General features: G+C 35.5%; 1 protein-coding gene across 1 annotated transcript in view; it reads right to left on the reverse strand.

Moving 5' to 3' along the window:
* Positions 1-15,303, reverse strand: part of LOC125063162 (receptor-mediated endocytosis protein 6 homolog) — a 29,708-nt gene extending 14,405 nt beyond the window's left edge. Inside the window, exons 1-14 of the mRNA XM_047669430.1 lie at positions 14,684-15,303; positions 13,096-13,319; positions 9,180-9,347; positions 8,500-8,712; positions 7,364-7,547; positions 6,591-6,779; positions 5,858-5,967; positions 5,119-5,304; positions 4,005-4,186; positions 3,149-3,266; positions 2,056-2,197; positions 1,717-1,820; positions 1,048-1,156; positions 347-470 (exon numbers count right to left, since the gene is read on the reverse strand). Coding sequence (XP_047525386.1) covers positions 347-470; positions 1,048-1,156; positions 1,717-1,820; positions 2,056-2,197; positions 3,149-3,266; positions 4,005-4,186; positions 5,119-5,304; positions 5,858-5,967; positions 6,591-6,779; positions 7,364-7,547; positions 8,500-8,712; positions 9,180-9,347; positions 13,096-13,319; positions 14,684-15,019 — 2,389 coding nt within the window. The 5' untranslated portion in view covers positions 15,020-15,303. The remainder of the gene's footprint in view (positions 1-346; positions 471-1,047; positions 1,157-1,716; positions 1,821-2,055; positions 2,198-3,148; positions 3,267-4,004; positions 4,187-5,118; positions 5,305-5,857; positions 5,968-6,590; positions 6,780-7,363; positions 7,548-8,499; positions 8,713-9,179; positions 9,348-13,095; positions 13,320-14,683) is intronic.
* Between the last annotated feature and the right edge of the window lie 262 nt (positions 15,304-15,565).

Genomic DNA, 15,565 nt, shown 5'->3' on the forward strand with positions numbered 1-15,565 from the left:
AATATATTATGCTGGGTGTCAGTAATAATAATATATCTTTATATTATATTGTTTTTTTGTTCAAATGCTCAGGCGCTAATTAAAGATTTAAGTTGGCGTCTGGTAGATAGTACCGTTGACCAGAGCTGGTGTTTTTCTCGCTTAACGGTGTAATGCAATATATATGTTGCCTGGAATATATCGATAGCGATAAGGCCACCCGTTGCATCCCTAATAATTTATGTTATTTGTTTTTCTTTAAATGTAACAAAATTTAAATAAAAAAAATACAACGCATGTGAGAAAAGGAATGAGAACAGAATATATTTGTGGGTAATATTAAATTTTCCTTCCTGTGCATATGTACCTTGTGCATTAGAATTGACTGTTTGCTCACAAGTGTCCCCGATAGTTTCAGAATCGGACGCCAACACATCCGTGCTCCACGTGTCTGACATAATACTGATAGTTTCATCTCCTTCCAAGAGTTTCTGAAATGTATTTTTTTAGAATCTTTAAAATTAAGAAAAATGTTTATCACCAACAATATGTTACCTAACTTAAGTTAAAAAACACTTTTATTTGAAAATTTTAAGTAGTACACCGTAAACAATATCAACATTTACGACGCTGGCGCATCACGTTTGAATTATGACTGATAAGTCATATTATTGAATTTTTTCTTACTTCCTGTTTAACTGTCTGTAGTTTTGTTTGATGTTTCGTAATGTAATTCACTATTATTGATGGCTGATTGTTTTTCCTTTTCGTATTATTGTATAAAAAAGTTAGTATGAAAACGAATTATAAAATCTACGTTCAATAATCTTAATAGAAAAGTTGTACACAGTAAACGTATACGTACGAGCTCTTACATTATCGTGTACGTTTTATTCAAGAATCTTTTAGAAAAAGTTTTAAAATGTCCTAAATTTTGAAAAACCAAAATAACAAAAAAATTAGTTTTTTTTATCCTACCTGACTGACACATGTTTCTACAACCTGTATAAAGTTTACGTACATTTGTAGACACATCTTCTATCTTTACACTTCTAAGATAAAAATTACCTTAATTTCAAATTTGCAGAATTTATCTTCAATCTCATTTCGGGTTTGCTTGAGCAGTTTAGCTTGGTTCGCGCTAGAGGTTTGATTCACTGGAGCATTCGGTGGGGCCCTGAAATTAAATAAATAGCGAATATTGCATCCTGCAAGGATATTTTTTAGATTATTTATTATGTACATGTTTTTTTCTTCAAAGCAGGCGATCTTCAGGACTGCGTACTTACGTAACCAACTCGATAAAATTATTGTTTCGCCAGGAATAAAACCCAGGAACTCTATGATTACACACCATAATAATGATAATAATATAACCCTTTATTGCTGTAATTACTTACTACTAGTACACACACATGTGAAATACTAAAAATTTACACTAAAAATAAAAAATAAATACTAATAATTAATTGGCAAGCCGGCTGATTTCTGTTATACAGCTTGTCCTTGGACATAGGCCTCCTGTAAGGGCGTCCACTCTTCTAGCTTTACGTAGCCACATAGGGCTAGCTACTCTTCGCACATCATCTTTTCATCTTTTTATTTGTCTTCCTCGATTACACACCATATGCGTTAGTAAATTAATCACAGTGGCTGACCAAATTTCTGATGCTAAAACTTATCTCATTATAAAAGATAGATTAAATAATTGTGCTGGAGCAGGACAGCTATACATACCTCCGCACCGCTTCACTAGCTGCATCTCCGTCTGTCACTTGAGATGAAGGTGTCTCCCTTCCCGATATATTGGGGCTGCCTCTACCGCTAACGTTTGCTGATACCTTCAATGATTACAAATTAATAATAAAAATAAATTAAAAACTAAAATCTTTGTGTGTTGCATCTTAACACAAAGTAAATTAATCTTGCTCTATGGTTCCGGTCTAAAGGTAGCCTGGTTTTGGAAGAACTGACAAGAAACTCAACCCAACCAATATTATTCATATAAAGTTAAACTTATCCAAAGGTTTGGGGTACTTGGTTGGTGTGAAAAATTAAACAGTTTCAATAAATTACCATATCAGATAGATTATCATTTTGATCTTCAGTTTCCAACTCCAGACTGGATGTCACGCTGTGATTCGAGGCCGCTTCCGACACAGCTTCCAAATTATCCGATGTATTCCCCAAAGATACTTCATCGTGTGATACTGAAAATCTAAAAGCAATAGATAATATTAATTATTATATAACATTTAGTAAATTTTATTCAAAACTGTTGATACTACTAAATGTTGACTGGGCTGTGTTAAGGTGGGACTCAGAGACAATAGAACGCTGTGCGTGTTAGATTTTATAATGTTCTAACACGCAAGGTTTACAATAGAAAACAAATACAAGGCAAACCCAAGGATTTAAAATTCCTTCATGTATCGTATATCTCCAGATTATAACACAAATTACCAGCAAACAGTTATACATATTTTATTTTTATTTTGTATAAGTACCTACTTATTATATTATTAACTAATAATAATTGTTAACTGTGTTATATGTTTATGTTTGAATGTGTAATCCGTTTCTGGCTTTTGTGTATTAAAGGTAATTATTTAGATATTGTATACTAAGTAGCTGTAGGAATACAGATAAGCAAATAAAAAACGACGGCTTGCATTCCGGGAGTGCCGGCAGAAGTGAAGACTTGAATATTAACGTTGTGCATTTTTGATATTCCATAATCATAATAACCATTCCAAGGTTAGGGAATAATTTTGCACGAATTGCTTTAATTATCAGTGTAAAAGTACTATAATTTATGTGCTAGAATACAATATTTTTTTATTGCGCTATCGTACACAAACATCCATCCGTCTTACGAATTTTCGATCAGGTCACGTGTCCTGACGCAAGTTTAACATTTTTTAAGCATTCCAAAAGAAGTGTACAACGCCGCTAAAGAAGTTGTCACTTCAAAAATCAATGAAGTAGACGTAAATTTTACCATTATAATGTGTATTTTAAAAACGAAAACTTATATTCCAATTATAAAAAAAATATTTTTTTACTACTCATTTAGTACGATTCTAAAACTAATATCGATAAAATGGGCAAGTAACATTCGTTTGCGTGTGGAACCATAATAAAAAATTTAAAAAAAAAATGTTCTAACCTGGTACGTTTTTGTACGGGCGTGGTAGGTCCAGGTGGTAAGGCGGCTGCATCCTCAGTATCACCCGCGTCGCTGCCTCCATAGTAACATTCAAGGACTTTAGATTCCGGTACTAAACCTGTAAAACACATATTTTGTACAGCTTTTCGGCGGTATTTAATAAACTTTGCTTATTGCGTTGCGTTGGATGTATTTCTGTTTTATATTCAATGTGAAACCTGGAGTTTATATTTAAAAAGGAATTATTTGACCATTCAAAAAGTTTCTATTCCCATTTGCAATTTTGATTTACGCACATTTTTGACGTGACAACGTCTTATAATTCGATGGAGCCGGCTGCACGCACGAAAAAACATGACTCATGCGGCGTTACCTCGCTCTGAGGCGTTCCATTAAGGCTTGAAGTGCAAGCGACAGCACTCGTTCCGCGCTCTCGCTTGCACACAAAAAATTTACATAATTGTATTTATGCGTACAAATAAATGTAACTTGATCAATTCAATTGTGATTTCCATTTACTTCCTTCTCTATATCCATACAAAATATTTATTTAACAAATAAAATTAAAATTTTCTTTTGAAGAATGCAACCATTCCATCAGTATTTTCTTATGACGTTGTCACGCTCAACTATCGTCAGTAAACCGACTTTACAGACAACCGATATTTTATTTTTTTTTCAAAAATCGACGCCGGACTTCTACATTGACATTGTTGGATGATATTTGTGTAAGATTATCGATTAAGGAAAGAAGGAACACATCGCAAAAAAAGGAAATACAGAATATGGAGACTACTAGAACCTGTGACAAATCTAAAATCACTGATCCACTTAGAATCTCATATTTCATTCTTACCAACATAGTCCTGCTCATCAACATTAGTCAGCTTGATAAGCAGCACCTCGGGTGACTCCAAATGAGCCTCCTTCTCATCAGAGCCGTTGGAACGAGGCAATTTGGGTTTTGGTACTTTGCCCAAAATACCACGCCGGCCAGGACCATTTTCAGGAGATTCTTTGCTTTCTGGTGGTGACGGTCTGTAAGCAAAACATTTTAATGTAATTAACGAAAGAATTAGGGTATATCGATGGATGAAGCATCATCCCAAATAAAATATGTTTCCTCATATAAGATATATGAGTGGCGGAGAGTTTATTGCCAGTTCTTCTCTTCTACGCCCTTGATTTTTTTTATAGAACAGGAGTCAAAGGGGCAAGAGGCTCACCTTATGTTAAGTGATACCGCCGCCCATGGACACTCTCAATGCCAGAGGGCTCGCGAGTGCTTTGCCGGCCTTTTAAGAATTGGTACGCTCTTTTCTTGATGGACCCTAAGTCGGATTGGTTTTGAAATACTGATTTGAGAACTGGCAGTAAATGTAAAATTAGAAGCATTTAATGTATATTTCTTTTTTGACGTTCATAAGTGTACATTGTGTTACCTATATGAATAAATGCTTTTGAATTTTGATATGTAACAATTACATGCAAAAATTGTGTTTCAAAGTGAATTGAACCTAGAACCACCATATTATGTACTAAGCCACCGAAGCGGTGAATATATCGTCATGACCGTAGAACAATGTCAGATTTGAAAAAATACCAAAATCCACTTTTTATCATATTTGGATACTACATTGACTAAATATTACGGCTACAAAAAAAATCCATGTGTTTTAAATTACAAAGTAAAGTCGGTAAAGTGACGGATTTGATAGAAAACTGTGTAATTTAATGTTAATATTTTTATTTTGTTTCAAAACAAACCCTTTTGTTTGCTATGCCAATTTTCATAATAACAGAATTTGAATTAAAATAGTTATGACAAAAAGTAACATGATTATATTATTTTGAAATGGCTGCCCTGTAAAGTTCACTATTTGTCAGATCCATCACTATTCTACGACTATGATATATTGTAGTGTTTACTGTATTTAAGTGTATATGATTTAATAAATAAAAACAATTACCTGATAGTTGCCAGATTATTAAGTTTCTTTAACAAATCGTGAAGCTTTGCCCGGTAATTTGGTTCTAGAGTTTGCAGAAGAGCAGAAAGACGACCAGCACCATCATTGCTCTCAGTGCTATCACTCCGCTCTAGACCGTTCATTTCCGCCTCTGACACATCCAGGCTTGACCCTTCTGTGCTGTCACTGTCAAATTTAATTGCATAATTAAAAAATAGATACATAAAAACGATAGATTTGTATTAATTGTTTGATTTTAAAAATTCTTTCGGCTCTTGAATGCTACATTATCCATTAAGTCCATAACCAAAAAGTCTTTGTTATATACATGGTGTATACTGGGTTTATATGATTAAACGTATGCCCACGTAACGCGTTGTTCTTAATCCCTATCCGCCTCTGTAAAGCATCGTAACGTTTTACAGGACCCCCTCGCCCCCTCACATTCGTTACGTAATACTTTTTAGTATTAGGCTCCAGAATTTCAATCCAACTAAAATCCAGTTTCAACAGTTGTCAAACCATTAAATTTTTGAACCAAGGGAAGTGTGATTGTGAGATTAAGATTTGAGATATAAATTAGAGTACTTAGACATTGTATTAATGGTAGGAAGATATTTACGGATAAAATATAACAGGTATATGTCGATATATTTAAACTATCACTTCTCTAGAACTGCGCTAAGTGAACAAATAAGCTTTATCAATTGCGTAATTAATTAATAATATAAATTCTAACCCAAAATTGGCGACTTCATTTGAAGACGCACTTCCATTCTGTCTCTCTTCGCCCGAACCATTCGATGTGTTATTGTTAAGTTTAGATGAGATTCTTCGCAGGAACGATATCTTAAAGTATTAAAGACCATATTTTAACTGTGTTTGCTAAGACAAGAAATGCTTGAAAATCAATCAAATATTCAATGATGGATGCGTTTCAATTGTTTTTTGAATGATCTTTAGAAATCTGAATTTCTATTGTCCATAAAGGCAAGGCCAAATTAAAATTAAGAAATATTGCAATCAGACAAAAAAAGAAAATAATAAAAAAAACGTGTGCGTACTTATGTATACGCGTTAGAAGTTATACTTCTTTGGCGTAATAATTTTCTTTGAGAACTTTATAGGGACGTTTCCCTCTTCGAATTGCATTTTTCTTGTCCATTTTAATGGTCACTTACAATATGTCAATGGTCACTCACTATTGGAATGGATTTTCTCGTATAGAAATCATTATTTTGGTTTAAATAAACAAGACTCTGAAAAACACTACGGCATGACAGACAATGCAACTTGTCGATAAAACAGAGCAAGCGCCACCTAGCCAGACTGCTTTACCGACGATTGAACAGATATTCAGGGTGTTGGTTTTTAGTTACGGTGTGCGCGCGTTTCGAAAAATTTACTCCCATCATTTTTCTCTAACGCATTAAAAAAGTATAACTTCAATAAATTAGAACCCTATTACTTACAAATAAATGCAGGTCCTGATAAGTAAACATGGCTACAATGGTCCTGTGAGGTGCATCCGTTCTAAGTGTAGCGTCTGGCGTGGCTGTGGGCGGCGCCGGCGCACACGCAGGGCTCGTCACAGCTTCTATTAGGGACCATACACACGATCGCTCGAATTTCGTGTAAAGGTCGCGGACTTTCGGTTCCACCTGTTGTTTTAAAAATATAACATATACATATTTTTTTTTATAGAACTCGACGTTTTGAGTGCTTTTCAACTATCGTGATCAGGAAGACACTGACACGTCAAGTTAACGTCACGTCAACGAATAAGACATACTGAAAAACAAGGGACACAATCGATTTTTTTATTCACAGGAACACGAATATCTACTTCGCGGGCAGCTGTAATATGACACCATTTCAATTAGATAGATTAAAAAAAACAGTGGTGCTACAACCTTTTTAGGTCTGGGCCTCAGATTTCTGTATCTTATATCTCATTTTCATGATCTCAAAGACGCGTAGGTGATCAGCCTCCTGTGCCTGACGCACGCCGTCGCCTTTTTGAGCCTAAGGCAAGCCGGTTTCATCACGATGTTTTCCTTCACCGTTCGATCGATAGTTAAATGCGCACAAAGAAAGAATGTCCAATGGTGCACAGCCGGGGATCGAACCTACAACCTCAGGGATGAGAGTCGCACACTGAAGCCACTAGACCAACACTGCTCTATACGATTTCTATACATTAAGATTTGGTCAAAAACAAATTAAATAGTCTTTATAAACTCACCTCCTGATACTTCGCTAGACACAGCATTTGTATTATCTGCGCGATTTGTATGAGATTAAATCGCGCTATATACGACACTGGAATATCCACCACGCCATTCGCTTCTGGGTTTACTATGGCGGGACAAATGAAGTGGTTGAAAATCATATCGGTGCAAATCGCGTGGAGCTCGCGTTCTGTTATCCTGGAAATTTATTTAAAATATTACACTCCAAGTTAATTTCACTTTTAAAGTACCAACATGCTGTGTTTGCCTATTAACAGGCAGTATAATATAATAGTTTTTAAATAAATAAAAACTCTTTTGTCTTCGCTGCGATGAAGAGACATACGAGGGCGGTCCAATAAGTACTTAGCCTTACCACCCGATAGCACCACTATCACAAGAAAAATACATCGCTTCGAACATTCTCGTAGACAGCTACTGTAAAAATTTGAAGAAAAAAGTGCTTCCTCTGCCGTCGGCACGGCCAAATTGGTAGAATTTGGCTACGAATTGCTGCCCCCCCATCCACCGTATTCTCTTCTTTTTTTTTGTCTTTGTCGAATGAGGCGGTTATCAACGCCAAGGAGGCCTACTTTGCAGACCTCCAGTAGATGTATTTTTCAGACGGGTTAATTATGTTGAAACATCGCTGGGTCAAGTGTATGGAACTCAAAGGGGATTTTGTTGAGAAAATGGCCACTTAAAAAAAATCTTTTGACCGGGCCGGACCACTCTCGTACATTAGATAAAACGGTTATTTTTTATTGGGACTTATTAATAAAGATAGGCTAAAACCAGGTTGTTTAAATATAAACTGATTTTTTCTTATCTATTAATAATACATATAATACATATTTACACTTCGTTGCAAATAAAAAAAAACACAATACATAAAAATTATAAGGGATGCAACTGGCGATCTCTTCCAGGCAACCCTAGTTAAGAGAAAAACTAAAAAAAAAACTAGAAATTTACACACACAAGTATACGGATTTAGTAATCGTGTGTATGGTAAACACACAAGGTGTGTAAATAAGGAAAAAAGCGGGCTACACATTTGTCCCACCTAAAAATACAACGTCAAGCAAAAATACTTTATGTTTCACATAAACTAAAGTCGAATATTCATGATTATAGTCACAAGTTTTACCTCGAATGTTGCTTCAACAGATGCACAATCTGCTGCACGATCCAGGCGATCGTAGTCGGAAAGTTCGGCCAGTACTCTCGCAACGCTACTATAAACTTGGTGGTGAGGTTGTACAGTGCCTGAACAGTCCATTTTCGGTATCTGGCCACTTTAGCTTGATATTCACTGCTGTTTGGCTGACCAAACTTCTTGATACGATCCGACAGAGTAAACCTATACAAGGAAAAGAAATTTTCTTAATAAAAAAAAAATATTGGTTGTTTGTAATGTAGGTTTACGATCGAGATGTTTACGTGATAACGTCTTATTGGTGATATAAGTTTTTGGGAAGTAAGGAATTAATGAAGATAACAATTTTTTCAAATTTTAAATTACATCTATCGTTTTATTCACACTTTTGATGATAAATTTCGGGTGTAAAATGACAAGTTTACTTATTCGACTATGATATACATTTTTCTTCATACATTCACGGAATGACTGGCAGCGCTCGAGATGAGACGGGAGATCGGTCCGTCTCTCTCTCGTTATACCTGCGATCGCGCTCGTGAGGTTTTGGTGTGACACAAGTTTCTGAACATGTCACCCGACTAAAACGATTTTAAAGACGTTATCACGTCAAAACAAAGATAATATTCAAAGACAATTCAAAGCGCTCTCACACCTGTCAAAAAACATACCTCTCCAGTGCCTTATCAGGATCAGCGTCCAAAAAGAATTCATCTTCATGTAGGACAGCCATTACTGGTCCTTGGAGTGCCGTGATGAGGAACTGCCTCGCTGGCGTATGGCCATCCCGGTACACCGCGTATATTCCAGATAGCGCGCATTTGTTTGTACGGAACAATCTATGGGATAATGGTCTGTTTTAGTTTATGTTTTAATTTCGCCCTTCATGCGTTTAGCGACTACGTCACTATAGTTTATGTCACTTAGGCATAATATAGCTTGTTACCGATCGGCTATGAAAGTTATTTAGCATTTTAATTATATTAAAAGTTTTTAAAATTATTTAACCCGTCTTCGTAAAATTATATTAATTATTTTTATTTGTATAAGAAATTCTGTCACAACAGAGATCAAATGTAAATTAAATTTCATATCGTGTACACTGTACTGTTTGATTGTCACATGATAAAATACAATGTCTAAGATTTCTCATCAGTTTCAAACTTGTCAAAGTACAATTGTAACTGTTTAACGAATTATATATTCTATATACATATTTACATCAGCAATGTTGGCCTAGTACCTTCAGCGTGCGACTCTCATCCCTGAGGTCGTAGGTTCGATTCCCGGCTGTGCACCAATGCATTTTTTTTCTCATTTAACTTTCGCTCGAACGGTGAAGGAAAACATCGTGAGGAAACCGGTCTGCCTTAAACTCAAAAAGTCGACGGCGTGTGTTAGGCACAGGAGGCCGATCACCTACTTGCCTATTAGATTCACAAATGATCATGAAACAGATACAAAAATCGCCACTGATTGATTCTATGTTTTAATATTTGCATCAATAAGTATACGGGACTTCCATTTGCGGTTTAAACGCATTGGCTTTGTTCCTTAGTAAAGATATAGTAATGGCATCCAAAACGCACTTCAGTTCTTGTTACTACGGAAGAGCGTCATTAAAATGCAATTACAGCTATATATCTATCGACGACTTCCTAGAAAGTGAAGATTTATAAATCACACACTTTCTTCATTAACTACGTAATACGAACTTCGGTTAGATACGAGTGTTCTTTAAAATGATAGATTAAATTATCACCTATGCGAAATTAAATGCGAAAAATGTTTTACAAAAGTCAGTCAATAACTGTGTCATGTAAAACATCGATGCAAATAAAATATATTATTTCGTTTTTGTACAGCCGTTTATACACAGTCCGATTACCATCTTTATCTATAGATACTCATATGTCAGATATAAATTATACTCCTAGAATTATACACCAGCACTAAACGCAATTGATAGTATTTATATTTGATATTGACGCAATAGGTAGTGTTAAATTTTACGCTTCCAAGAGACGATTTTATGTATCATATGCTAATATTATAAAGAAATAACGATCATATTAAACAATACAACTTAATTATTAATTAAGAAATCAGTTTCGAACTGTTTTACTTATTTTTCATTATTAAATACCGATACATGGATATACAGATTTTGGAATTGATATATTAAACGTTGTTCATCAGTGTCACAGATGATTACTTCCACAATTATTCTAGTAACATATTACGTCATTTGTAAATTGTTAAATTAATACGAGGCATGCCTTTTAAGTTCTGTCGTTTCCATATTTCCCGGCAATTTTGAATTTGGAACTGTTCTATATTCGAAAGTGTTTAAATTTTGAATCTTAAAACAGTTGAAAGTATTAGGATTAATGCTATTGTTTAGTCACAGCGTCGATTGGAATCTGTCAGGTTACGCACGAAAATGAATCTTTCTAAAGGTGGGAACTGACCAAAGTTACGATGTGTAATGTAGCATTCGCATCGAGCGTGTAACGCATCGAGCATGTTACGCTGTGTATTAAAATCGGCGTAACATGCTCGTCAAACGTCTGTGCTCCGCTTTCGCCGCCAGTGTTCACGAGATGGCCGACAGCGAGGACGCGTTGGTATCTTTGATTCTACTTAATTATTGTTTCATCCAAATTAAGAAGAAGAAAAAACGTTACTGGAGATCAAACTTATTTAAAAACAGAGGCGTATGTGGTGGTTTGTCATTGATAGCAGCTTTGAAAAACCAAATGATTACTGGACAGTATAAAAACTTTGTACGCATGTCTTCGATCGATTTTGAAGAACTGTTGAATTTATTTGCTCTGGATGAGCTGGGTTCCACAACACTTTCTCTTTTCTTCCATTTTATAGAAAAATACAGAGACTTTTCTTTGTTCCACTCCATGTTTGATTGATTGATTGATTGACGTGTGATTACTCGCGACGCGCGTGCGCTCGGGATGACTTTTGACAAAGAGCGTACTGACCGAACCGCGTAACACTCAAAGGATTCGCCAAAAAACCGACAGCCGGGTGGAGCACTCAAAGCGAGCAACGACTGGCTCGTAGCTCGCTGGTTTTCCCGTAACACGACGTACTGACTACACGAATGCTCGCTGTGTTACATTACATTACATGTTACATTACACCTCGTAACGTTGGTCAGTTCCCACCTTAAGGAAAATGTTCGTGCAATAATTTTCTACAACTTAAGAAGAGTCCTGACACGGCTTCAGTGTTTTGAAGAGCTAATATCTGTGTTGAGTGATGAAGCCCCATGTCTGCGGACTGTCGAACGCTGGTATTTAGAATTCCAGTGTGGACATACTAGTGTTAGTGACAAATTTCGCGAAGGACGCCCAAAATACGCCTTCACTGAAGAAAACATCATTGCTGTGAGACACCTAATTCTCGAAGATCGTCATGTGACGTATCAAGAGATAGAGGCTCTATTAGGCATCTCAGGGACAACCATTCAGAAGATCTTGCATGAAGCGCTTGGTGTGAGGAAACTAGTTTGCCGTTGGATACCGCATCTGCTTTCCGACGATCACAAGGCGGCCCGCGTCAGATGGTGTAAGAAAACTCAGCAAAGGTTCAACCGAGGAGAGTCAAATCACGTCTACGACATCATCAGTGGTGACGAATTTCGGATCTATGCCTATGATCCGGACTCCGGTTTCCAAACAACAATCTACAATCTGGGTCTTTCAAGACGAGCCAAAGCCGACTAAAGTCGTTCGTTATCGAAGCACTTCAAAGAAGATGGTGGCCACGTTCGTTGGAAAAACCAGCCATGTTGCGACTATTGCACTTGAAGATTGTAGAACGGTTAACGCAGAGTGGTATACCACAGTTTGTTTACCACAAGTCATCGCCAAACTTCAAAAATCTAACTCAAAGCGACGCATCATCCTGCACCACGACAACGCAAGCTCACACAGCGGTCGTCAAACAATTCAGTATTTGAAGCAGGAAAAAGTAGAAATTCTTGACCATCCTCCATACAGTCTTGACCTAAGCCCTAACGATTTCTTTACATTTCCAAAAATTAAGAAAAGTCTTCGTGGTCAAAGGTTCCAGTCCGGTGAAGAAGCAGTCGACGCTCTCAAGTCAGACATTTTTAACACCTCCACTTTAGAGTGGAATAAATGTTATAATAACTGGATTTAGCGAATGGAAAAGTGTATTAAGCAACGTGGTGAATACTTTGAAAATCAATAAAATGTACTAAAAGGTTCTAGTTGTGTTTTTTTCTGCAAACGACAAAACTTAAAAGGCATGCCTCGTATGCAAGGTAATTTATCATTTCTTTATATAGATAGCTATGGTTTAGATCGTAAGAGATTTGTTTAATTCTTGTCGTAGATTTGTCTTAAGCATCATGTCTCATTTATAATATTTTATATAAATGCAAAACCAATCGAGGCTCCTGTTTCTTTCAAAGTGCTAGGGGTGTACAAAATTGTTCAGACAAAAAATTAAAAATCCATTCTAAATGTAGATTATTTTGGAATCATCAATCAGGCCCAACTACAATAGACAGAAAAATACAACAAAAATATTTCTACTTACTTTCTGGGATCAGTAGATGGTGCCAACTGATATTTTATAAGTGACCGAACAACAGCAAGGAATCGCGTTCGGTCAGGCCCAGATCTACAACTTCCATATAAGCCAGACACTAATAATGATGGCAGTGATGCTGGCATTTGATCTTCTCCAAGCATCAGACATAATGCCATCAGATGTGGAGTATCTCGAAGCCATCCTAGTAGCTCACCAAGGGTCAAGGCCTCCTAATAATAAATATAAAAAATGTAGTTGTAGAAACAGTCAGACATGTAATATGTTGGTGCCATACTATTATATAATTAAAATTAAGTTTGGGAGATAGACACAATTCTTGGCATGTGCCTATATTGATCTTAGATTAGGTTCTACAGCTAAGGATAAACAGTCAATATATAATGCATGCTATGACTCCATTATGTTCATCGTGTAAATTTCATCATATTTTTGACATACAGTAAAATCTCTTTATTCGCGGGGTATACGTTCCATAAATATGCCGCGAATACAGAAACCGTGAATACAGAATGGTAATTTATATGGGTTTATAGGGGATACGTTCCTAGGTGCCAAAATAAAAAACACAAATATATAAGAAAATCAATTTTATTGATGTTATTGAACATTATGTAATCATTATCCTCAGGCTTAGAGTAAATGTCACATTTACAGTGCTAGTTGAAGCCTCTTCTCCAATGGGCTGTGAATTTAACATTTCCTCCAAGTCGGTTTCAGTCAAATCTTCATCTTGCGATTCAAGCAATTCCTGAATGTCACTTGATTCTGTCTGTTCGAACCCATCTCGTCCTATTCCATTTGCAATTTCGGCTATGTTTGCAGTCAAAGTTTGAACTTGCACGAATTCTTCGTCATTTTCCGCAGTCAGAGCAGGCCATAGTTTTTTCCAGCATGACTTCAATGTGTGTGGTTTCAGTTCGTCCAATGATTCTTTTATGTTTACGATGCATTTTGCTATGTCAAATTTCTTCCAGCAACTTTCAGATCAGGATTACACTCCATATTATCTATATGATATTGCATTAAACACCTATTGGAATTTTGTATGAAATTTTAGATCCGCGAATAAAGAAATTTTTTGCCGTGAATAAAGAAATTGTGTTGCATTTTTTTAATCCGCGAATAGTGAAAACGCGAATAAAGGAAGCGCGAATAGGGAGCTTTTACTGTATATATATTGGACTTCTCGACTATTCATTTCCCTAGAAAGGTTACCATTTTTTATAAGATTACCATATCAAACATAGTTTTATGTATATGTAGTATAATAATGAGCATACATGCAATTTTTCTTAAAATATTGATATCTTAAAATAATCCTAAACTGAAACTTAAACTGGAATTAGAGGGCTGAACTTTTTTTTAAATTTCAATTTGTTGAATTAATTAGCATCATATACAATAAAGAAAATACATTTAATTTTCCATAAACAATTATTTAACTACTATGAGAGTTAGGGCAATAGTATTAAAAGTGGGTGGATCAGTGAACAAAGGTACTATCTGTTGTGATTAATAAATTAAGTAAATCAAATGATTTACTCCACCAAAGTTTTTCTTAAGTAGTACTTACTTTGTATTTTAAGACTTTAAAAACATCTATAAAAGTTGTTCCTTCAAGTAAGCTAGCCCTTTGACATGCTGCTACAGAATCTGCTTCACATCTTGATGTTATTAAGTTTGTAAGATTTTGTCTCTGTTGTGAGCAAATCCAGGATTGTTGTAGTAATTCTAAAGCACTCTTTTCCAACTCCTCATTAAGATTTTGCAACAATTGTCGCTCTGAATTAATAAAGATTTTTTCACGACGTAATTGATTCGCCAGTTCAGCGATATTCATGCAGCCGTCTGCAGGTAACTGCATCATTTTGAAGATTTCACTACAGCTTAATAGTAAAACATTATGCATAAACCTAATAACTTTCGCATTTCATATTTCAACACAGGAAACACTCAGTTCACACAAAGAAGTTATTGAGTATCAAGTACCTACTCATTCACCTGAATATAACATTTGAAATAAAGGTAAATGGTAATAAAGGTAAAATTTGAAATAATTGTGGAGATAAAGGCGGAATAAACAATATTCGAGAACTGCAATATCGACTTGCAGTAGCTAATCGTAACAACGTTATTTTAGAAACCAATAAATATAGCGAATGAAAATCGTAAAATGACGAAAATCAAATATCTTAAATTGACAATAAGGTTTGACAGCGACAGCTGACAAATTACTGCGGTACACGGTGGGCCCACAGACATTCATCATGCGGCTAATTGCAGGTTTTTATTGGAAAGTATTGTGTTTCATCTTATTACAATATTATGAACGTGTAAACTCCTTTTATTAAAATATGTTTTCACTAAAATTTTCCAAATTATTATATTATTACACTTAAGTATTTACACGTCAATATAAATAACAAATATATATCCTAACTCTTAATTGAAATTG

Source organism: Pieris napi, chromosome 3 (assembly GCF_905475465.1).
Source record: "Pieris napi chromosome 3, ilPieNapi1.2, whole genome shotgun sequence".
Classification (NCBI taxonomy): domain Eukaryota; kingdom Metazoa; phylum Arthropoda; class Insecta; order Lepidoptera; family Pieridae; genus Pieris; species Pieris napi.